This window comes from Pongo abelii, chromosome 1 (genome assembly GCF_028885655.2).
Source record: "Pongo abelii isolate AG06213 chromosome 1, NHGRI_mPonAbe1-v2.0_pri, whole genome shotgun sequence".
Taxonomy (NCBI): domain Eukaryota; kingdom Metazoa; phylum Chordata; class Mammalia; order Primates; family Hominidae; genus Pongo; species Pongo abelii.
This window is the reverse complement of record NC_071985.2, coordinates 189045291-189069736: the sequence shown is the minus strand read 5'-3', so window position 1 is coordinate 189069736 and position 24446 is coordinate 189045291. Positions and strand designations below refer to the sequence as shown.

The 24446-nt window shown below is 52.4% G+C and overlaps 1 protein-coding gene across 20 annotated transcripts in view; it reads right to left on the bottom strand.

Moving 5' to 3' along the window:
- Positions 1–24446, bottom strand: part of ERI3 (ERI1 exoribonuclease family member 3) — a 134867-nt gene that overhangs the window by 12541 nt on the left and 97880 nt on the right. For 15 of the 20 annotated variants that reach the window (XM_054535982.1, XM_054535968.1, XM_054535978.1 and 12 more), the window contains one exon: positions 14352–14451. The exons of the other annotated variants lie outside the window; for them this stretch is intronic. In XM_054535982.1, the coding sequence (XP_054391957.1) occupies positions 14352–14451 (100 nt within the window). The remainder of the gene's footprint in view (positions 1–14351; positions 14452–24446) is intronic. 20 annotated transcript variants of the gene reach the window in all.

Sequence of the window (24446 nt, the reverse complement as noted above, 5' to 3'; positions counted from 1 at the left end):
CCTCCAGAGTAGCTGGGACTACAGGCTCTTGCCACCACGCCCAGCTAATTGCCTGATGTCACTTTCTAAGCCCATCCCTCCACTCCAGCTGGGTAGGGTCCAACCCAGAATCCAGGCCTTTTCAGGGTCCACACATTATTGAGTACTCCTATTTCCACTGATACAGCTTCACTTTTTTCTTCTGCATTGGTTCCTTCACATAAGCATGTAAATATATTAATTCTCTCCCATCTTGGAAGTAAACAAGTCTCCCTTTAACTCCCTTTTCCATTGGCTAGTACCCAATCTCTCCTCCCTTTTAGAGGCAAACTTCAGAGTTGTTTACACTCAAGATCTTATTTCCTCATCTCCCACCTTGCGATCTGATCACTGCTTTACCAACACTGCTTTCTCTAATGATCCCTATGACTCGTGAGGATGACTCATGAGGTTTTGATTGACAGACAATTGGTGAACAATCCACTCCTTGAAGCTCTCTTCCCTGGGCTTCAGTGACCCACTCTCACTTTTCATGCAATTCTCCTTGGTTCCTTTGAACACTCCCTTTCTTTTGATCACCTCTTAGATATGGGTGTTGCTCAGAACTGTCATTGGTCTCTTACCTTCTCACTCTCTCTCCGTGGGCAAACTTATCCCCTCCTGGAGCTTTAATTACCATATATTTTCCAATAATTTCTAGGAGCTTTAATTACCATATATTTTTCAATAATTTCTAAGCCCATGTTCCCATTACCAACATCCTGGCCCAGGCCACCATCATCTCTCATCTAGGTAACGGCAGTGCCCCTGCCAATCTTTCTTCCGTGGTGTCCTTTTAAACCACCAATCTGGTCATTTCACTCCCTGTCTTAAAACCCAGGCTGGGTGTGGTGGCTCACACTGTAATCCCAGCACTTTGGGAGGCCGAGGTGGGCAAATCACGAGGTCAGGAGTTCGAGACCAGCCTGGCCAACATGGCGAAACCCCATCTCTACTAAAAATACAAAAAATTAGCTGGGCGTGGTGGCACCCGTAATCCCAGCTACTCGGGAGGCTGAGGCAGAAGAACTGCTTGAACCCAGGAGGCGGAGGTTGCAGTGGGCCGAGATCACATCACTGCACTCTAGCCCAGGCAACAGAGTGAGACTCTGTCTCAAAAAACAGCAACCGCAACAACGACAACAACAAACCCTTCAACGAACCTGGAGCAGAAAAAGAACATTAATGGAAACACTGGTGAAATTAAAATAAGGCTTTTTTTTTTGAGACAGGGTTTCTTTCTGTTGCCCAGGCTGGAGTGCAGTGGCATGATCTCAGCTCACTGCATCTCCGCCTCCCAGGTTCAGCTGATTCCCGTGCCTCAGCCTCCCAAGTAGCTGGGATTACACGCGTGTGCCACCACACCCGGCCTAAGAAGCCCTTTAATGTAGCACAGTACCAATGTTAATTTTCTGGTACTGATAACTGTATTGTGATTATGTAAGATGTTAACATGAGGGAAAGCTGGGTAAGGGATACATAGAAACTTTCCTACAAATGTAAAATTAATTCAAAGTAAAAAGTTTAAAAGTCAAAAATTAAAACCACCACCACCAGCACGACTTCCAGTGGCTCCTCACTGCTCTCAGGACTGCTCAGCTAATCCCCATTAAGTTCAATATTGCCACCTTGCCTGACTCAGCTCCCAATGCATCCAAACCCCTTTATAAAAGTCTGAGTTCTGGACCTGTTTACATCTCTGGTCTCATCAGTCCCACTCCCCTGTTGTACGGCCAAGTTCAGGCTCATTTGCACCTTGAGTTTTCAAGTCCTCAATTCTCATCTGGCTCATTGCCTTCACTTCTCAGGACCCAGGCTTGCTAGTGCTTCCTCTAGGTGCCTTCCCTCCATCCCGCCTTTGTGTTAGGAACCTCTTGTGTGTGCTCCCACAGCAGCCAATTCTCCGCATATGGTAACTGCCTCTCCTTCACCTCCTGCTAGACCATGAACTCTTTGAGGGCACAGATGTTATCCACAGACACTCAAGAAATACATACTGAAAAAAAGGAAGGAAGGACTAGAGGAAAAGAAAGAGGGGCAAGATCACAGGCAAACCTACTCCAGCCCTGACATTTGCCACCCAAAGCCTTGACATGCCCAGGCCCTGAAACCCTGTCATGGTCTTTGTCTCCAGCTTCCAAAGCCCTGAAGGTTTCAGACCCTTCCCCACCTCCGTTCCCTTCTAGCATCTTGGTTTCCCCAGGACTTCACTGTGCCAGGAGACTGGCTAGGACCTGAGCTCTCATCTGTCTGGCCAGCCTGTCCTGCAAACTCAGGCAGTCAAGAGTGGCAGTGGTGGTGCTGGGGCGCCCCAGTCCTAGCCAGTGATGCCCTGGAGAAAGGCCTAGCTATGCCTAGGGACTCTGGGAAGGGAGGATGCCCTTCCTAAGCCGTGTCCCACCTGGTAAATATTTCATCCTCAAGCTGCTCAGCTAATCCCTATTAATTTCAATACCGCCGCCTTGCCTGGCTCAGCTCCCAATGCATTATTTATCCCCTTTGTTTGTTTGTCGCTAACAGGTGGGCCCCAGCGGAGGCACTGACTGGGGACAAGCCCACTCTATCACAGTGTGGCTGTGAATTAATCATGAGGACTAATGGGAACCACCTCAGCTCCAGGCACTTCCCTAGCTGCCTCCCCCTGCCCTGGCACCCAGGGGTGGGCCAGGGCCATCTCAACTCAATTTAACTCAATTCATACAGCACATTTTATTTACTATCTGCCTACACGTGTCAGACACTGTGCTATGCTTTGGGGATATAAGCCAAATGAAACAGACATTTCTTGCCCTCAGGGAACTTACAATCTAGTGAGGGAGACAGGCATTAAACAACTTTCAAACAAATAATTTCTTAATTACAACTGTGATTAAATGCTATAAATGGGGAGAGCAGGGTGCTGAGAAAAAGTACACGGGGAAAGGGGGAGTTGATCAAGTCTAGGAGTCAGGTAAAGCATCCCTGAGGAAGCAAACTTTAAGCTGAGCTCTGAGGGATGAGGAAGAGTTAATTAGGCTGCGGAGTGGAAATATGGGGCTCTGGGGGAAAATAAAGCCACATGGGAAGGCGATAAGGTAAAAGAAGGTGTGGCAGGTTCCAAGAGATGAGGGAAGGGTGTGGAGTGTGGGGAGCAGGAGGAGAGTGGCTTAAGGGGGGCAGGAGAGGGCAGCAGAGGACAGAGGCTGTGAGTCTGTGCCCAAGTAGACAGGGGACTCCCCCTAAGCCAACAAGGCTCAGAGTGGGGACACTCTTCTGCCAAAATGATTAAGCTGTCCTGATGGATCACCATGGAGCCCTCCTGAACACAGGATTTTCACTCACCACCTCCAAAACACACACTCCCACTACCTCTGCCGACTTGAGCAACTGGTGATTTCTTGATCTTGTGCTTGTGGCCTTCTAAGGCTGTCCCTTGTGCTAGGCCCACCTCCTCCAGGGACTCCAGGAGTCCTACTTGCTCTTCTTGCCCACCCTTGAGGTAGTCAAGAGCATTAACCCTCAAGTGGGCTGGTCAGGGGACTCAGGAGAGCGCCTGGCCCGGGGACTTGTGAGAAGACCTGCATGAGCCTCTCAGCACCCTGAAGGCTTAGGTGCTTCCATGGAAGAACAGGGCTGGATCTGGCACCTCAACCCTATGGTAGAACCAGGAACACGGCTGGCAAGATTGACGTGCCTCAGCCAAAAGTGCTCACTTCACCTCCCACGAAGGAGCATCTCTCACCTCTGAAGCCCTGGTACTGGCCTGGGCACCCAGAAGACCTCAGCAAACATTTTCTGAATGAATGACTGAACACAGGGAAGGCTCCATCATCTCCCACAATGATCTTTCCCAGACACTTCCCTCAGAAACTTTTCTAGAAATTTAAATAGATGACGGAGCAAATATGGGCCAAGGATTTTACAGTTCTTGCTTCCAGTGAGCCTGACAGTTAGAGGCCAGCATCAACCCCATTTTCAAGATGAAGAAACATCCCATAGTGAATGACTTACCTAGTACCGCTCAACCTTGAAGGCATGAGCCTTAAACTGAATGAGGTCAGCCCAGCTCCAGGCTCCAGCATATCAAGATATGCTCCCTCTGTGGGCATTTCCCCAGGAACCCTAGCTCTCTAGAACAATCCTAAAAGGCACCTGGTTTATGAACTAGGTACAGCTCTGCCAGGGCAGAGGCCTCACTGTGCACATGCTCAGGGTTTGGAATTCTATTCAAAGTGGCCACTTTGAAAATCCATATGTCTCCAGGCTCCCTGTACATCATGGTGTCAAGTCTTGGAGCAGAGGCATCCATCAGGGTCTCCCAAAGGCCACGGTCTGCATGCCCACATGCCTGATCCCACCCACGTGCCTGGCCTTGGCTCCTGGCGGCCGGCAGCACTACCTTGTCCTGTGCACAGGCTCGCTGTAGCCCTAGCCCGTCTGCTTGGCCCTGTCTTACCCTGGCCTTAGACTCCTCTGGTTGCCCTGCCTCACTCCTGCCCCAGAATACCTCCTCGGCCCTACGCGGCCTCTGCTCTTTTCTCTTGGAGCCAGGCAGCCAGCACGGAGGCAGCCTCCATAACTCGCTAACGTGCTGCCCATGCTGTTCTTAAAAATTTATGACTGTGCAACAAGAAAAATCCGGCTGAGGAGCCATCATTAGCGGTGCTGCCTCCCTCCCCCACCCAGAGCCACCCTCGTAAATTGAGATTTATGGCTGCGGCAGGCGGGGCGGGGGCGTGTGCAGGCAATGAGGATGTTGTGGGGGAGACAGGGAAAGACCAATGAGGCAGCCGCGGGGCCAGGGGCTCCCCCCTGCGGCAGCTCCGGTTTATCGCAGGCTGCAGTGATAATCCCTGCAGAGAGTAAGGGCCCAGCGCAGCGCTAGATCCCGCCTAGCAGTGGGACGGGACAGGTCGGGGAGGGGCCTAAACCAATCACCGGCTCCTTTCGGTGTATAGGGCCAGATCTTGAGGTGCCAGGTTCCAAGCAAAGGCCTCTAGGGAGGAAGCATCATCGTTGCGGAGATCACAAGGCCTGGCCACCGGAGTCAGCTTCTCCCACCAGAAGCATCTGGGTTGGGCTGACTGTCCTATCCCAACCCAAGAGTGACGGGGAGGCAGAAAGGATGCCTGAGAGCCTCCTCTCCCCTTCCTCTGGTAAGATGGGCCCATGGAAGGGATATTCACAGCGAGAGTATAGGACTGAACCCCATCACATAGCCTCCCCCCACAGAGGCCAGACTGGGGCTGAAAGGAAAAGGAGGTGATCCCACAGCCTGCATCTACCCTGCAGGAGGGAAGGAAGAGTCCCCTCCTCCTCCTCCCCTGCTCACTTAGCCCTGTCAGCCAGGCCATTATGAAATTGGGGTTTCATTTACAGACTAATTAAACATTACAGCTTGTTCACAATTACAACGCGGGGATGAGGGAGTAACTAATTACGGAAGAAATGAGCTAACATTTATCTCTGCTCCCACCCTCCCTCTCCCCACTGCTGCCCCCTCCCCCCCCAATCCAGCTTCCTCCCACTCCCTGGTCACTACCAACTCTCTAGGCTTATTTCCTAGGGTGGGAGACTGGAAGGGGCCTGGTAACCCCCAGCCCTGGACATAAGATCTAACTGCTATTCTTAGCTATTCTGGGAGAGGGGCTTAAGAACTCAGGGCCCCGTGGCAGGGGACAGTAGGTGCTTATGTGCAAGACCCTGTGGGTATGGCCTGTGATGGTATGTGTAGCTATGATATCTGGTGTGGGGGTCTGCTCTGGGGTGTGTGACAGTGCTGTGGGGCTGCAAGACTCTACGTTATCTCCATCTTGTGGCAAAAGGTCTTGATGTGACTGCTGCAGATCACTGTGTGATGGGATATGAGCGTGAATGAATCACGCCCTCAACCCTCAGCCCCAGGCCAGGATAGAAAAGAACTAAGCGGCTGCAGGAGGTGATGGTTAATGCAGGCCTGGGATATGGCCCCGAGAGCCCAGAGTCCAGAGCCCAAATTCCCGCTGGGCGGCCCCATTCACTCTCCTGCCTCAGAAGCAAGAGGGGCAGATATACCCTGCCCTGGGGCTCAGCTGGCCTGGCCTTGGCCTCTGGCCAGATGTTCCCTCTGGGGCCCAAGGAACCTCCTGGGGGCCTGGGGTGCCCCCTGTGGGCAGGAATCCTGGGGTCTGGCTGGCCTGCCGCAGGGTTTAATAATAGTAACAGTGAGTGTAAGCGTTTCCATCCTTCCTGCCTTTGGGCAGAAGAAGAAAGGAAAGAGGAGGGAGAGGAGGGAGAGGAGGGAGTGGAGGGAGCCGGCTGAAGGGAGGCTTTGAGGCCTCAGAACTCACATCAAACGGCAGGATCTGGGCCTAATTGTCTGACCCCTGCCCCTGCCTTCAATCAGCTCTGCGGCTCCCCGCCCGCCCCTTGCCTAACTAGCAGCCATGTTCTCCTCATTAGGACAAGCTCCCCTTGCACACGTGTCCCCGGACATGTCTCCAGCACTCCCAGCTCCCAGCCCTGCCTGGTGGGAGGGTACAGCAGGAACCCAGTTTTGGAGGGGCCTCTGGGACAGCTATACCCTCAGCCACCACAGCAGGCTGGCTTGGGCTACACCAGCCCCTCCTTGAGCTACATGGGCCTGGAGGCCGTGTGCTGGGACACACTCCTGCACTGGCTCAGCTGCTGGGTACATTCTGTCCTCTGTGTGTCCTTCTTGCTACAGCCCAACTGTCTCAGACACACAGCTCCTGAGAGCAGGGCCTATTTGATTCCAGTCCCCTTTGGCCTGGTTCTGCCTGGCTTGGGCTGGTTTAGCCTAGTAGGAGGTCTGAGTCAGGGTCTGTGTTCACAGGCTAGTAGCTGAATGAACTTCTCTGCCTACGGTACAAGGATGGCTCTCTTAAATGGATCCAGGCGTGGTGACATGTCGCGTGTCTGCAGCTGGTGGAATGGAAGGAAAGCAGTACTCATGGTGGTGAAGAACTCCAACCCTAGACTAGGAGAGATATGTTCAAATTCCTGCTCTCTCACTTCCTTGCTGAGCAGCAATCGGTCATGACAACCTTCTGGACCCTCAGTTTCCTCACATCCAGTAGAGATGACAGCCCTTATCACGGGGTTTGAGAATTCAATGAGAGAACAGATATAAAGCCCTCTGTACTAATACCTGGCCCTCAGCAAACGTAGAATGACACTGGTGTGATTCAGACCAGACCAAACAAATTCCCCTCTCTGCAGGCCACAGGCCCCACTTTGCCCAGTGGGGCCTAGGCCTGGTCAGTAGTGTCCAGGATGGGAGGAGCTAAGAGGAAGGGTCCAGAACCCTGCAGAAGGGTAGGGGCAGCCCCAGGGGGCACAGCTAATACTGAAGACAGAGCACCTATGCTTGAGCCAAAGCATAGGGAGGGATGTCCCACAGTACCTGCAGGTGGAAGGGCAGGGCCCAGCTTAAGGAATGTCAGCTGGCATTAGGTCAGATGGGGTAGGTCAGCAGGGCTGGCCCATGAGGTGTGGATTGTCCCATGAGTACTGTGGGCCTGAAAGGAGGGGCTGCTGTGAACGCCACTGGAGTGAAGGCTGTCTGTGCCGCTCTAGGGATTGATTCTCAGGGTACCAGGAACTGGGGGAGGGGCTGGCCTAGTCTGGGCCCTGACATTGTCTCTCACCTTAAACCAGTGGTAATGACTTGCAAATATTGATGAAAACACAAACTACAGATATTGTGTTTTCGGGGAGTGAAGGTGGGGAGAGGGGATAAGGAGGAAAATAAACTGAAATGAAGTCAGGTTATCTCCCATCTGTGGCTGCTCCTAATCCCCCAGCCCAAAGGAATCCAATGCAGTCCCTTATCTGCCCTGTCAATCACTCAATCACCGCCCAGTGCTTGGTGGGCACCGCATGCCCTCACACACACTCAAACACATGCTCACACATGCACACACACTTCACTGACTCTTGCTCTAACACTCCCTCCCACCCCCAGCCCATTACTCCTCTGAGTAGGCGCAGCCAGCACGCGGGTCCTGCCAGATGGATGCAATTTGCATAATATCAGCAGCGGAGGCTGCAAGATCACCAGGGGTCAGGGCGCTGACATCCCTGCACAGTCTATCTGCAAGTGCTAATTTGGCCGGCATTGATCTGTCTTTCTGATTTCTTTGTCATTTAAGTCTGCGATGGTTTGACAGGAGATACAGAGAGAGACAAGGGGAGGCGAGCACGGGGCCTGGGGCTAGGAAGGTGGGAAACAAAGATTGTACTTCCTGAAGAATCAAACACACATAACACATACATACATACATACATACAGCAGAACCTTCCTCCATCCATCTGTCCATCAACTCACCCATCCATCTAGCCATTCTTCCATCTATGGTTGCTACTGAAGAATAGTCTGGTGTCTGGCAAGAACCAATTCCTCAGATGTCTCTGGGGCTCCAAGGGGGTCAGCTCAGCGAGGAAGGAGCCAGCACCCTCTCCCCAGGCACTATCCAGGCAGGCCAGTGCAGACCCTGTCAATGACGGGAGAGTTAACCCTTCTCATGACCATCCATCTCCCTGGCTTCTCACTTTCTTAGGGCCACACCAGAAAGAACTGGATGGGAGGGGGCAGTAGTGTTTGGGAAGGAAACACTCTACTGTGCTCTGCCCTTCCCCATAAGGCAGCTGGGCTGACTCCTCCCCTCCCAGCCCTGAAGGTGGGCAAGGTACCTCTCTGGGACAGATGGGGAGAAGGACATCAAGGTCTGTAGAGGCCTCACATGAATGCATCACCACTCAGGTCATCTGAAGCCCAGAAGACTTCATGAATCTCGCTGATTCTGAGGCTCTCTAGCTGAGCCAGAAAGTCCCACATCCTATCAGATCTAAATGCTACCTCCTAAACCCTCAGCCAAAGTCCTCACATTCTTCCTTGCCTTGAGTGCAGGTCCCCCACAGGAATGGGGACACTGCCAGGCTAGATGTCATGGAGAAAGGGGATGGGAGGAGAAGACTGCAGCTCTGGGAAGCAAGAACCCTCTGCAGAGAGGTGGACATGGTCACTCTGTCAAGGGATGCAGAGGGGCTTGAGGCTTCCCAGAGGTGCAAGGCCCCCTCCCCCAGGCCACAGTGGCTCTATCTTGGTACCACCCCCTTTCCTTGCCTATGGCAGCAGGAATAGGGTGATCAGAAGGAACTCCCTGCTGGGCAAGAGGGGAGCTGGCGTTTGGTGTGTGCTAATCCTGGGCCCGAGGTCTTCAGAGGGACCTGGGAAACTTCAAGGAGGGAAGGCAAAGCTGTACTGCAGACGAGCTCATTAGCCAGCACCCCCACCCCCCCGCAACGAGGAGGAGGGCGGGCAGCCCAGTGAGCGTGGCGGCAGAGGCGGCAGAGAAAAGGCTGTCACTGTCCTTTCTTCCTTTTGGTACAAGCGTCTCCCTGAGCCGACGATTCTCCCGCAGTGACACCTCTCACGGGCACTAATGAGATCCGTGTCACAGAGCTAATGCGTTCTGACTGGACTCTTGATAGACACCCCACTCCTTCAGGGGAGACCACGGGCCAGCCCACTGCCCCCCTGGGGCCCAGGCCCCCACCCTGCCACCTGCCAGACCAGCTCTCTTGCCAAACAGTTCTGGGTAGCAAGCTCTTGAGAGTCCACTTGGTTTCTGGCCATGCCACCTGTACCACAAGCCTCAGCGGGCTCCTTCTCCATCCCAGAGCAGAGGGGCCAAGCTCCTAGGCAGGACCACCCAGCTGGGCATCAGGGAAGGTTCCAGTTACTCTCCTAGCCAGCTGAAACCAGCAGTAGTCTGTGGGGCCTCCAAGTTACAATAGCAGGTGAGATTTTACTGACATTTCCTGTGCAGATTTCCAAAAAAGAAGGGAAGGAGGCCCAGGCCCTGCCCTTAGAGAACCCAAGTACGTAGGGCCAGATCATTATCTCTGACAAATTATAATAGGGCCCAAGTGTGTGTTTTGAACACTCACACTGGGAGGGCCAGGCGAGATTCCCAGAGGAGGTGGCCCCTGGAAGATTAGCAGAACTTTCCTGGGCCATGAGGTAGAGAACTGAAATCACAAAGAACCGTCAGGGCCAGAAGGAGGTCAGATGCCAACAGTTGCAGGTCCCTGGCTCAGGGTGACTGTAGCAGCAGAGAGGGAGTGGTGATGCTGCCTTTGCTTTCTTCCTCAGCTGCTGCTACCGAAGCTCTGTTCAGGCCTGCATGTTTCACTTGACACTGAGGGAAATGAGGGAAGCGAGCTTGCTTTCTTCCACATCGTCTCTATTGGTAGCGCAAAGCCCAATACCAAAAGGGTGCTTCATAGTTCCGCAGTGATAACAACACAGGCTCTGCACTCAGATGGGCTTGGGTTTGAATCCTGGCTCCTCAACCAACTGGCTGTGTGACCTTAGGCAGTTCACTTCACTGAGCCTCAGTTTCTTCATCTATAAAATGGGAATGATGATGCCTGCCTTCATAAGACTGTTGCGAAAACTGAATTAGTTAACATAAAGTGCTTCCAAATAACGTGAGTGCTTACTGCCCCTTTGCTGAAATGAATGAAGGACCACTCAGCAGTCCCCTGTGGAGGCTGCCCTCTCTCAGAGCCTGTGGTCCAAACTAAGGATGCTGACAGAGACCATGGGCAGCCCTGGAGTCAGCAGTTCTAGATGCGTGCAGGCCCTACTCACCACAACCTGCTCTGGCACCATGCTGTTCACCAGGCTCCCAAGGCCAAATCCGCTACCCCAGTAGGAAGGGCCCTCCCCTGACTATGATGTCACGCTGACAAGCCTCCAGCAGCCTTTCTGTCCAGTGCTGCACCACCTCCGGACCCTCCTTGGCCATCCCTAAACCTGACTTCACCCTCAGTCCCCAGGGCCAAGCCCACAACTCCATTTGTGAGCTCTGTGGGGGCAGAGCACTGTGTCTGCCATTGTTACCAATACATTTCTAGCACCTACCATGGTTCCTGATATATGGTAGGTCCAAGGTAGTGTGTACTGAATGAAAGAAAGTTTTACCTGGTGTCCTACCTCTATTTCCAGGGCCGATGCACTCTTGCTTACCTTGCTGCCCCTCCCCTTCAGCCTCCTTGTCTGCAGTCTCTCCTCACTAGTCCTTCCCCTACAAACTATGAGCATCCTCTGACTGAAGCCAACACTGACCACGTAACTCCCCTGCCCAAAACACTCCTACAGCTTTCCCACGCACAACCATCCTAGTAGCCCCCTCCCCTATGACCTGAGCCCCTTCCCCACACCCGTCACCCCAAGTCTGCCTCCGTGCTCTCTCAGCACCTCCACACCACCCATGCCACACCCCTGTGGCACTGCAGGAGGACTGAGCAGACCCTGGACATGGCTCAGCTGTGGGATCTGCAGCACCCTTGCCTGGAAGCCACCCAATGCTGCCTCACCCCCCCAGCCAATACACATACCACTCCCCACTCCAGGCTGGCAGCTCCTCACACAGTTAATTAGCACCATGTCACTAAGGACCAGGCTGAGTGGCCAGTGACAGGAGCTGACCTCTGACCCCCAGGGCTGGGAAGCAGTCCACATCAAACTCTTACAGCGCGACCCTTTTAGCATGCACAGTAACTCGGGGCATCGCCAGCTGAAGCTCATTAAAGCTGTCTCTTTGGTGCGAGGGCCATTAACCTCACTGCTCAAAACCCACGCCTCCCCTTCCCCGCCTCTCCCAGCCCAATTAATGCCCTGCATCCTCCCTCCCTTCCAAGCACCCTCACCCACACCTCAGAACCAGCCTGGAGGTGGCAGGGCAGCCCTCTTCATTCAAAGACTACAAAGATCAAGTGTCAAGAAGCCCAGTGTCCTGGGGAGCCCCTGGTGCTGGCAACGGAGGAGGGAGCCCCTTCAGCCCCACGGTGTGCCCAGCAATGCATGAACACTTTCCCCAGGGGACTCACTGAGCCTTCCCAACAACCCAGAGAGGCAGGTGGCACTGTCCTTCATCTAAGGTCGCAGGGTTCTGGGTGGAAGAACCAGAACTACTTCTGGCTCCAAAGCCCTTACTCCATTGTCACTCAGAGCCTTGGGCTGCCCCATGGGGCCCAGCCAGATAAAGAAACCTTCTTCTCTGAAAAAGGAGGGGATACCTCAGAGGTCCTAACCTAGGGTCAACAGGTGAACAGACAACAGGGGCATTGCTGAGTCTCAAGAAGCACAAAGAGTGGGAACAAGGAACCCCTTCTCACACACACACCCTGGGACAGATGATAGAAGGGGCACCCAGATAAAATATATGCGGTGTGCATTAACCCACGCTGTCCCTAGCCCCCAGCCAGTTCTTCCTTCCCTGGACCAATGCAAGTCTTCTCACTGGTCCTCTTTGGTTCCTCCCTTTCCCATCACTCTTTCATTGATTCATTTACTCACCTACTCATTCATTCAACCACCCGTATGCATTTATTGAGCACCTACTAAGAACTACTTTTGTGCAACACAAACTGCCTCACTGATTTTGAATCAGAGCTTTGATCACGTCATTCTCTCACTCACAAACCTCCTATGTCTCCTCAAAACTGCAGGAAAAGTCCACACCCTTTAACCAGGCATTCAAGGCCCTGCTTATGTCTCTGTTTATTTTCTAGCTGTTTCCTAACCCAAATTTGCCACTCCAGTCATGGGAAATTTCTTGTAGGTGTCTGAACTTGTCCTCGACACACTGGGTTTCTCATGCCCACAGGCCTTTCTACTGAGTCCTCCTATCTAAAATATGCTTCCCCCATTTTTCTGCCCAGCAAACTCCTATTCATCTTTCAAAGATCCCAATTCAAGTGTCCTCTTCTCTAGGAAACTTCCTGCTGACCTCCCAGGCACATTACCCCGCTGGGTTTGGCGTCTTCTCTAGATTGTTTGGAAAACATCTATGAAACATCTATGAGAGGGAACAGCAGTTATGGTGGAGTACCCCCAGTTCCCCAGGCCTGTTGGTCACTTCCTCTTAGCCTGAGCCCTGGGAAACCCTTGAGATGTCCCAACAAGAATATGGGGGCATCCCTCCTGGGATGAGATGCCCCCATATCACTACCTCTTAGTTAAAGGTAACTGAAAAAGTAGAAGCTACTTGGCAACTGAGGAGAGGGAAAACCACCTTTGGGGCAACCCAGGTGTTTTCTATCACAGCCCTTAGTACCCTGGGTGGCAAGCACCTATTTCAGTCCCTGTCTCTTCCCAGGATGTGAGCTCACTGAGAACAGAAACTTCTACTCAGCATGCCCAGCATCCACAAGGCACCAGTGAATGTCTGGAATGGATAAAGGGTCTACTCTGAAGGAGGTGACTGGGTCCTTCAGTCCTGGTATTCTCTCTCCAGTCCCCCCAACAATGATGCGACCCCAAAGGCTCACAGGTTGTGGTAATGTCAGCACACTGCCCAGAGACACTCTGGCCCTCCCCACTTGGAACAAGGCCTATGCTTGGTCAGGTGCCCCACCTGAGAGCATCTGCATGCACACATGTGCATATGCAAACAAAATAAGATATACAGAACTGAACAGACACACCTGACAGATACACACACAGACTGGTAGCTGCTTCCACACAGACTCATGCCCTCAGAAAAATACAGATATACTGTTACACACTCCCCAACAGACATGTATAATCATGGACACATTATACTCTCAGTCTGACACAGAGACATACAGCTAAAGGTGTCACACATATGCAGACACACAGATACAGACAGGTAACATATTCATACTGATAGATCAGAAACTAACAGAGCCTCCAACTGCCTGGAATCATAGCCACTCCAGTTTCCTTCCAAACAAGAATCCCCTTGAGGGTATACCCCCATTTGGTACCCCAAGTGGCCCCCCTCAACCCAGGCACCGCTCAATGGAGGCTGCTGCTCCTGCGGGGGAGTCAATACCCTGTGGATGGAGTCATCGGTCAGAAGGACCCCGACTAATTAAAAGCTGGTGAGGTTTAAATAATTCATCTCCTTAACTCCCATTGATCGTCCAGTTTAGTGGCCACAGACTTGAAACAATATTAAACAGCCTCCTCCAACTCCATGGGGGGTGGGTAAGCTGACATGTCCCCACCCGCTGAGGACATTGCCCACTAGAGATGCAGCCAGTGAGGGGGGACCTTGGCCTGAGTCCAAGGCCACCTGTGACTCACCGAAAGCCCAGACCCCAGCCTCCTCCAAAATACCACTTTGAGTGGTGCCTTCCAGTGGTCCCATTCAGTAATTTTCTCATTCCACCCCCCTTCCGCCATCCCCCCACCTATGTAGAGAGCCCTGTTGGGGCACTGAATGAGCCATGGAAACTCTGTGTGCCTGGGGACTGGGGCATGCGGGCAAGGGACGATGGATGGAGCTGCCGGGGAAATATGCGAAGGGACTGACCAATGCCGCTGTGGGGCCGGCCTATGTGTTGCAGGCTGAGGCCCTTGTTCATGTCTAGAAGTCCATTCTTGGGCCAGCAGCCCATGGCGAAGCTGTAAGCCTGGAAGACAGGAGGCAAGTGGTTAACGGAGGCCCTAACCCTCTGAACCAACCCCACTCACAAGGTCTTCCCCGCACCCACCAAATCTTTCCAACAAGGAATCCCTCTCATAATGCCATCTCATGAGAGTCCCTTCTCCACCCAGGTCCTCCCCCGACCCAGCAGAAAGTCCCTTCCTTCTCCAGAGTGCCTTTTCTCCTGGGCTTCTCCCCATCTGAGTCCCTGGCCCTCAACGGGTGCCCCTCACCAGGACTCCTCTCTAAGGAGTTCCGGTTCACTAGGCTCCTCCTTCTCAGGAGCCCTCCTCTCACAAGGGCATACCTGCACCTTGCTCCTCTCCTTAGGATCTCCCCTTTCTGGAGCCCCCAGCACTTTGCTGGGCCTCCTCCTCACAGTATTACTGTTCACAAAGACTAGCCTCAGGCAGGACCTTGGAAACCAGTGCATCCAAACTGCACTCCACAGACAGAAATGTTGAAGTGAGAGCTGGCCAGCAAGGTGCCATGGTCAAGGTGCTTTTGACCACAAGCAGGCCAGGCTATGGAAGGATCTGGGAGCTTTGTGGTGGCTCAACTGAGGAGAGGAGTAAGGTCACTTGGTCAACTCAAGCAGCTGGGAGGGGAGTACATGGGGCGTGTGTGTGTATGTATGTGTGTGAGAGAGAGTGTGTATGTGTGTGTGTGCGTGGTAGGGGGAGCAGATGCTCTGCTGAAGGTCAAGTGCTCACTTATGCATATTCAAAGCGGCCACCCATCGATCTGTACTTAATTGTTTTCCTGGGGCTGGGGAAGGAAGTGCTGGGGGCATCGATCTGCTCAGGCCCCGGCACTCCATTGCCCCCCCCCCATCCTCTTCCCTCACCACCTGGCTGCCAGCAACCTCCACCTGGGGGGGACACATGGCAGGGCAGGGGCAGTGCCTTCCCTTACAGTCCCTCTTAGCCATGACTGACCTGATGTCACAGATGAGGAAACTGAGGCCCAGAAAGAAGAGACTTACCATAGGTTAGATCACTATGAAGTAGCCGAATAGGATTTAATTCTTGCTCAGCCTGTTAACCAAATCCTGGGCTTCTCCCGGTAGGCCTGGTAGCTAGTTGGGCCTTCAAACATTACCCATCCCCTCACTTTAGAAGTCCCTAAACACCAGGCTGCCCTTCTACCAGTGGCAGGACAGCGTACAGGGCAGTGGTCAGAATGAAGCTTGGGTGAGTTTCCAGAAGTTGGATAGGGGGTCCAGTGATGGAACCAAAGTGACTGCCAGCTGTGAGTAGATGAGCACTGCAGTGGTCTAGCCCTTTGCTAGTCCCAGGAGGTCTCCATCCCACTAACACACAGGGAAGAGGGCCCAGCACAGGGTCAGAAACACAAAATGGGAGGCGGCACACAGTGTCTGTGCCAGGGCCCAGGGCCCAGATTCTGTGTCCACCCTTCCTTTCCAGCTGCAGGAACCAACACTCCAGCCCCATGGGTACTAGGAGGCTAGGAGAGCGTGTACTTAAACCTTAGCACCCTCTAAAGCCATTCTCCTTGACCGCAGAGGTACCAGCCACAGCCCAACTTCCCAGCCAGCCTTCCCCCACCCTTTCCCAGGCCACAGCTGAACCCACAATCAGGGGCTGAGTGTGAGGCTCAAGGACAGGGAAGAAGATGCTGGCCCAGAGCCCGGGCAGAGCTGGGATGGAGGCAGTGAGGGAAGCAGCCAGTGGGCGGTGCATAGCCAGAGGAGCCGCTGAGCCTGGTCAGGGCTGAGGCTGGAGCACAGTGGGCCAGAGAGCAGTGGCGGCCGCCTTTCAAGTACTTTAAAATCACTTACAAAGGCCGGATTAAACGATCAGAAATTCCATTTAATAGGACAAATAAAGAAATAACAATCTACTCTATCAGCCTGGAGAAGGCGAGCTGGATGGGTTTTTTTCCCCTCTAAAAAGGAAAAAGAGAAGGAAGGGGGAAAAAAGAAGGATAATGTGTGTTTACTCAAGCAAAGAAAAAAATATTTAAGTGATGTCGGGGAGAAGATTGCAGTAACTAGTGAAGAATAACATCGTCTACTTTGCTGTCAAATCACACCCGAATTTCAGTAATAGATTCTCGGCTGACACTCAATTCAATTCGAAGGTGATCCTGCTTTATCCCAGCCCATCAAATATTAAACACTTGCATTAGCAGGTGCTGCCGCTTCCCGGCTTAAAGCGACGGGTGGGCGGCAGGGCTGCCGAGGTCCCTCTGCTCTGCTTATGGCTCAGGGACAGGGCAGCTCAACATTATCTGCACATCATCCTGAGTCTTACGGCAGCTAAGCAGGAAGACCACTTCAGATAACATTAGATGCTTGCCCCGCCGCGTCACCGTGATTAGATTATTATTGTAATTATGACTCCCCAAGATCTTCCACAGACTGGGACGTGTGAAAGGGGGACGGAGGACAGCAGAGCCCAGGAGGGCCAGGCTGGACCAGGGAAAGCTGGGCCCCTGGCAGGAAAGCGGAGGTGCCAGGCAAGGCGGCAACCCAGTCCCGCCTGACGGATGCCTTTCAGGAAGGGCAGTCTGGCTTGTCAGAGCGAGGGCAAGATGAATTGGCATCTCCACTGTGGCCACGGGTGTCATGCCACACAGTTTCATATTCCCAGATAAGGCGTGATAACCAATTGCTGCCGTGACATGGCCTCATCCAGCACTTCCTCAGGGGGGGCATGGGGCGGGGGAGGGGGTGGCGCATGCACATGGGTCTGCCAAGCTCCTAATAAGAGGGATTTAATTTTTACAAATGCTGCTTCCAGCGGGACCTTCACATACCAGCCAAAGTCCAAAATGATATTAAAAACGGTTAATTAAAACTGCTCTCCCTCAGCCTGGGCTCTCCCGCTGTTGGCCCTGCTGAGAGCCCTGGCACGGCTTCCCCAGGTACTAACACATGCACCTGCAGAGCCTAACCTTCAGATGTGACCACCAGCCTCACGGGGCCACCCTAGGCATAGTACCAGGGCCCAGCACCTCATGCTTCCCCCAGCTCCTGCCATCTTGGGTACTGCTTAGGCACAGCCAACAGACGCAGATAGCTGCCCACAAAACATAGGTGGTCCCACAGCAACCTGTGCTCCTGCCAACATATGGTCTGGATCCTCACACCTGCTACCCCTCTGCACCTGTAGTCATCTGTGTCCACCACTCAACTTTTAAAGCCCATGCCTCTCCCCACAAGATATGCAGGCCATGGAGTGGCCCAAGCGCACATATGCTGGCATGCCACAAATGCATCGGACTTGCCCTCAGGTGACTGCCACCCTTCCATTACTTGCTCCCTCCATTCGCCCTCCTTAAGAGATTGTATCTGTCTACAAATCTCAGCAGAGACCTTCCTGGGAGTCCCGATCAGGGTGAGGTGTCATGGGCTAGGTCTCAGAGATTCCAGCTGAGGAGCCAAGGCTGGCACTCAGAGACCCATCAGAGCAGGAGGATCAGTAAGGCTGAGCCCTTTGGATTCCCTACAGGGGCCAATGAAGACAAGCAGATCCCGGTGAGATTGGAGGAGGCTAGGAAAGCTTCCTGGAGGGAGTGGTACTGGCAGGCTGGGACGGTTTGACAGGTGGCAGGGGAGTACAACATTCCAGACAGAAGGCACAGCAAAGACAAAGGAAAGTGGCATGAGCAAGCACAATAAAGGCTTGGGTGTGGCTGGGACAGCCAAATTAGAGAGGGGAGCCACATCTTAAGGCACTGCCTCTCAACTCTGCATACCTGGCAGCAACATGGCATCAAGGGGCCTTGTGTCCATCTCTTTACTCCTGCTTGCTCCCTCTCACTGCTCCCTTCCCTCTCCTGCCAGCTTGGGGGAATGGGGGTATGGGGCTCAGAAGCTTTCTGATCTTGATCAGTGTGGGGCAGGAATCTGCTTTAAGAGCTCTCTCCAAGAGCTTGTGCCCGAGCCTGTTTCCCAAAGCTGCTTCCAAATCCTCTGGGTGCCACTTCTTTGGCTGCATCTCTCTCAGCCATCAGGGTCCACCTGCCCAGCTATGCACAGTCAGCACCTAGCCCCTGGGGTTCCCAGCCAGAGGGTGGGGCAGGTAGGAGGATGACTGAGGAGCTCCTGAGTCCTGTCCAGGGCAGGTACTGATGCGAGCCACAGGGACAGGTGGAGCTGGCTGAGGTGAAAGATGCTGGGCCTACCAAGCCAAACCACCTCAGCCCTGTGCCAGGCAGGCATGCAAGCTTCCCTTCCCCTGGGCTGCTGCAATTTCCATGCACAGGGAAGCAGGTGCCGAGCTGCTCCCGGCTGGCTCTCCCCTCTCGTGGCTCTGCCCGCCTTGGCTGCTGCCCCATTAGCTTAGTGGCCAGCCATCTGCGACGGGCCTGCCGCATAGCCCTGCTGTAGGCGCGGCGGGTGGCCCCCTGTGTAACAGGGAGCTTTGCCATTAGCGCCTTTAATATTCTGACACCTCAGCACAGCCTGCTATTACATGCAAACGCTGATCGCCCTGTGAAATTACATTGCTGGGCCCGCGAAATGGAATCGTGTATAATCAGCCTCCTCCATGCACTGTCAGTCCCATCACAAACACGGCGCCCGGCGGCTTATGGGGGCTTAGCAGCTGCGACAAGTGTATTGGGTTTAATAGATGAAGTAGCCCTCATCAGCTGCAGCATCAGATCCTTCAAAGAGGAAAGAGGCCTCAGCAGCTGCTACGGTGTCTCTGCCCACCCATATACTACCTACCAGGACCCTGAGAGTGGAGTGGACACACAGTGGGAAGGGCTGTGGTTGGGCTAAACCGCTAGAACCCAGCTCAGGCTGCAGACAGAATAGGCTGCTCTGCAACTTTCAGAAAACCCAGAGTTTCGAAGCCTGTGCTAGCACATTCAGCCTATCCAGCCCACCTAGAGGTGAGGAGGAGCAGGCCTTTAACCATACCTCTGGATGACTTGTCACCCTGCAGGAGATTGCTCAAGACTAGGAATCAAATCAAACCAACTGCCATTCCCCTAACCCTCAACAGAGATGAAGCTGTGATGGTGATACTCCAGAGGACAGGGAAGAGAAAGTCTGGCAGACACAAATACTACCTAACTCTCTATCCTGACCAACACTTCCACAGCTGGCGAGCCAAATACCTAAGGCCACAGGTAAACACTAGGCTGGAGTATGCCACATATACTTATGGCACACCCAGCAGCCCATGCCTCATAGAAAGGCTCAGTTCTGCCAGCTATTAGCACTATAACTTTGGATGAGTTATTAAACCTCTCTGAGCCTCAGTTTCTTGTACTGCGAGATGGGATGACAGTACTTTCCTCCAGGTATATCTGAGATCACCCAGGACTACTCACTCCCACTGCTACCTCCAGATATTCTTGGTGCCATTGCTCAAAATGCACCTTGCCTTTGAGAATACAGTTCCCTCTCCCTTTCCCAGGGAACGCTTTTCCAGGTTCAGCCTAACACCAATTGTGGCAGAGTGTATTTTCCTGTGATGGGTTGCAACACTATCTCCCATCTCACACGCTTTTCTTTCACTGTGACTTTGACATGCCTACCATCAAGACTAAGTCTCTGTCACCATCCCTGCCCTTCAAGACTACTGCAAAAATGCTTAGGCAGCTTCCACCTCAATCACTGGAAAGTTTCCCTGCAGTCTGGGACTGCTGTGTTAAGTAGTGAGACTGCCTCAAGGTAGCCATGCCGTGAGGAAGCCCAAACTAACCCATGCAGAGAGAACACAGATAGAAGCCATGAGACTCGGTGAAGAAAGAGAGAGGCCCAGCCAGCCCCCAACTGCTCTGACCATTGTGCCAGCTCTAGCCACTGCCTGACTATATAACCACACAAGAGATCCTGAGCCAGAACCACATTACCTATCCCCTCCTGAATTCCTCAGTCACAGAAACCATGAGGGATAATACAGTATTTGTTATTTTAAGTCACTAAGTGTCAGGGTGATCAGTTATGCAGCAACACTAACTGGCAAGCCAATACCTACTCACTCCTGGATATACTCTGCAGATGTCTTCAAATGCTTTCCTGCTGCTTCTAGACTATTCTTCCTCTCCCTCTGGGACTTCATTCCAAATCATCATCACTCTGGGTAACTTCAGTATCTACAAGATAACCCAGCCATGGATGTTGCCTCTCAATTTCTTGACTCCCTGTGCTCTAATGACCTTCTCCTCTACCTATTTCAGTCATCTTTCCCCACAGCCACCCCCTGAGCCTTGTTATCACCCAGAACTGCCCTCCCTCTGAAATCTCACAAGGACGAATTCCACTCTGGCCCCAGCCTTCTAACCTTCTAGCTTTTGTTTGCTTTCTCCCTCTGCTCTTGCTTCCTCCCAGCCCCCGCCCCTAGTCTGTCTATCCCCTTTTTGGGCTTCAGTACTTTTCTACTAAGCCTGAACCCTTGAATCTATCACTTCAACCACCCATCCCCCAATTTTCAACACCCTGCCCACTTGTCCTAGAGCACACCTTTTCTGGAAAACCCCAACCATGACTCCGTTTCTCCACACTTGCTCTTGAGCTCAGCAATGCCAGAAAAAGTAATTCTTATATACAGAAAATGGTTACTACAGATCCAAGACCACACAACCTTAGCAACCCTCAATGGTACTCACCAACCCTACTTCCTTCCTACTTTCACAAAGATAATAAAGCCACTAGGCAGAGCTCTTTCTGCATGCCCCTTATCTACAAATGCATCTGCATCCTTCCCCACCTGCTCCTTCACCTCCCCTGTTCTAACAGGGGAGACACTACACTTCTTGTCTAAGGCCAACCCTGTACTTGTGCTTTACAGGCCATCCTTTTCCCACCTCCTCAGGCCCTTGCTCCATCTAGTATCTCTTGTCTTTCTAAATCCTTAACCTCCTCTTCTCTGCTGGCTTCTTCATTAACATTCAAGCATATGCTTAGATTTCTATCACTTTCACATAACTTCTCTGTGTCTTGGTTTCCTCTCTGTAAAATGGGGGTTATAATAGTTCCCACCCCATAGAATTGATGTGAGGATTAAATGAGTTACTGTCTGTAAAGTGCTTAAAACACTGCCTGGCTCTCTGAAACCTATGCTAAGTTTTAGACTATTTTTAAAGTTCTATATGCATTTCACATCCTATCCAGCTACTGCTGTTCTCCTGTTAACGAGCAACTTCTCAAGACTGCCTCTACTCCCTTCCTCCTTCACTCCTTCACTCCCTGCAGTCTGGTCAAGCTGCTGCCTTGCTGCCCCACATCTGTGGACAGTTTCAGATTCTTACCTGCCTTCGCCACTTTGCAGCCTGCTCCATCTCTGAAACCCTTCTCCCTTCTTGACACTCTACTCAGTTTTCCTAGCTCTCTGCCATTTTCCCCACAATCTCCTGTATAGTCTCCTCTGCTTTTGGTCATTGTATCTGTGTACTCACCCACTCTGCACTCTCCCTTCCTATTTTTTTTCTACATGCTACTACTCTCCTTGGGTTCCTTGGGTGATTTCCTCAAGTCTATTGTCTTCAACCTTTCTAATTTCCAAATCTGTATTTCTTACCCCTACTTGAGGGTCAGACATATATATTCTATTGCCTACCTCGAATCTCCCCCTGGATTTCACACAGACACTTGATTCTCAATATGTTTAAAGCTCATTTCAACATCTTCTCTTCAAACTGCTTCTTCTCCTGGGCTCCCAAATTGCAGTGAAAGCTATTACCATCTACCTGTCTACCAGGCCAGAAATGTGGGGGTCAATCTTGATTCCTTCCTCTTCCTTACTGCCCACCAAGTCCTGGGATTGCTGTTTCATGCCTTCAAGACTTTGATGAAGCAGTTCCTTCAGCCTGCCTAGAACGCCCTCTGCCTTCTCCCACATTTTGTCCTAATTTGAACACACACTCCTCTTTCAACATTCAATTCAAAAAGTACCTTCCTTTATAGTCTTTCCTGGCTCATCCCTCCTTTAAATCCCCCATACTGTGAATGGCATCTGTAACATGGATTTTGTCTCCCATTATGCTGAGAGGTTCTTGAGGGGGTTGGGGGGTTGTATTTGCTGTCTCTGAGTAGTCTCCACTGAGAAAAGGGGAAGCGAGAGGAGAAGTGGAGAGGAAGAAAAGACATCTCTTCAGGTATAATTCTACCAAGCCTAGAGGCCTGGTTTCCGGAGCTGCTACTCCTGCCAATCCTACCCAGTCTCCTTCAGGAACCATAGCTGTTCTTGCCCAGCAGAACAGCAATGGCCCACCCCACAGCCATTCTTGGAACTGGGGGCTCAGTTGCCTGTTTTAAGGAAGAGGGAACTGTTGCTGTCCCCTCCTTTTCTGTACTCTCAGCCTATATATATCCCCCAACCCATTCCTCGGGCCCAGCAGAGGCTTGACCCGCACAGCTAAAGCAGCAAAGGGATGGACACTTGCATCAGGTGACACAAGCCCATCCTCCCTAACCCCAGATGGCAGTTCTGTTGTGTGTACAGTGTTCTCTGGCTACCAACATACTTCAGGGGCCCCAGAGCTGCTGCTGCCTCTCTTCATCAACGGAACCTGAGTGGGATAATTATCGTCTCTGTGTACTTAACCTTACTGCTCACTGCCTCCAACGCGATGGCTGCCTCTAGTGTGCTGGGCCACCACTACAGCAAAGGCAGGGGCTATGCCACAGGTCTAGGTCCCACAGCATTTGGTACTGGGGGTCCCAGGAGTGGAAGACAGCTACCAGCTCAGTTTGATCCCAAGTATTATGGTCCCAAGTATTTTCAGGTGGAGTTTTCTCTTTCTTGCTCCCAGATTTCTTGGCTTCACTGCTGAGTCAGAGGGGCCTTGGGGCAGCGGAGTTTCTGGGTTGAGAATAAGATAAGTAGCTCCTGAACCATGCTGCCTCAGTCCCTGCAGAAGAGGGTGGCCTGTCTGGGGCTCCACGTGCACTGTCACAGAGTCTAAGGCAGCAGGTCAGTCTGAGCCAGCTGCCCAGGGTGAGAGCTACATTGTGAGTTCTTTGTTTTCATTACAATTTCCTCTCCCACCGCTTCTTTTTAGCCAGCCCTTTCCTCCCCGGGGTGCTGGGGATTGAATGAAACACCACCCCCGGCTCCAATAAGTGTATTTCAATTACATCTGTCACTGCATAACGATATAATGATATATCATGTGATATTAAATCCATGGTAATCATATCAGAGATTTTTTTTAATCGTGCACTAATCACATTATTACATCTCTATAATTAACAACAGGAGGTATGGAAATTCAGTTAAGGCAGTTGGCTCAATGTACTCCCCCCAACCCACCCCCATCCTAGCTCCCCCAGATCAGGACCCGATCAGGAAACAGGGACTGCAGGGCACTTGCCAGCTGGGCCAAAGCCCCACTCCCAGTGCCTCAGTCATGGGCAGAGCTTTCCACATCCAGGGCTGGCAGAGACAGTCCAGGGTGCTGGTCCATCTTGTGGTTCCTCAGGAAAGAAGCCTGGGGCAGAAGCCAAACAGAGAGGCCCAACTACAGGGCTTAGCTGGGGCCTTCCAGACTTCCCACCACTGCTGCACCAAATCATCTCCACGTGGAGGGATGTCACCTTTTCTTTCAGCAAGGCCCTCAAAGGCGCTTGTAAGGCACAGGGGTGAGTTTCTCCCTCACGGCCTCCTGCGCCAGAATTCCCTCTGCTACTGCTACACATACACCCTCCCTCTAACCCAGCCCTCTGATGGCTCCTAACAGCACCAGGTCCAGCAGCTGTGATGTCTCTGCCTCTTGGTCCTACCGCCCCTGGTGATAGCTGACCAAACCCAACTCCCTGGGGCCATTCCTCCCCAATCCTCTCTCAGAAGCTGGCCCTTCATATCATATAACAAGTGAGTTTTGATAACCACTGGGATGTTCCTCCATTTCCCCAAAACAGTGTAAGTTCTTATGTTCTCCCACCCAGGCCTAGATGGAGAGAGGAGGGGCTAGGGACTGCAGCTTGAACTATGTCAAATGACCCTGTCTCTCCCACCCCCCTTCCTGATACTGAGCTATTAGGGCTAATCCCCTCAG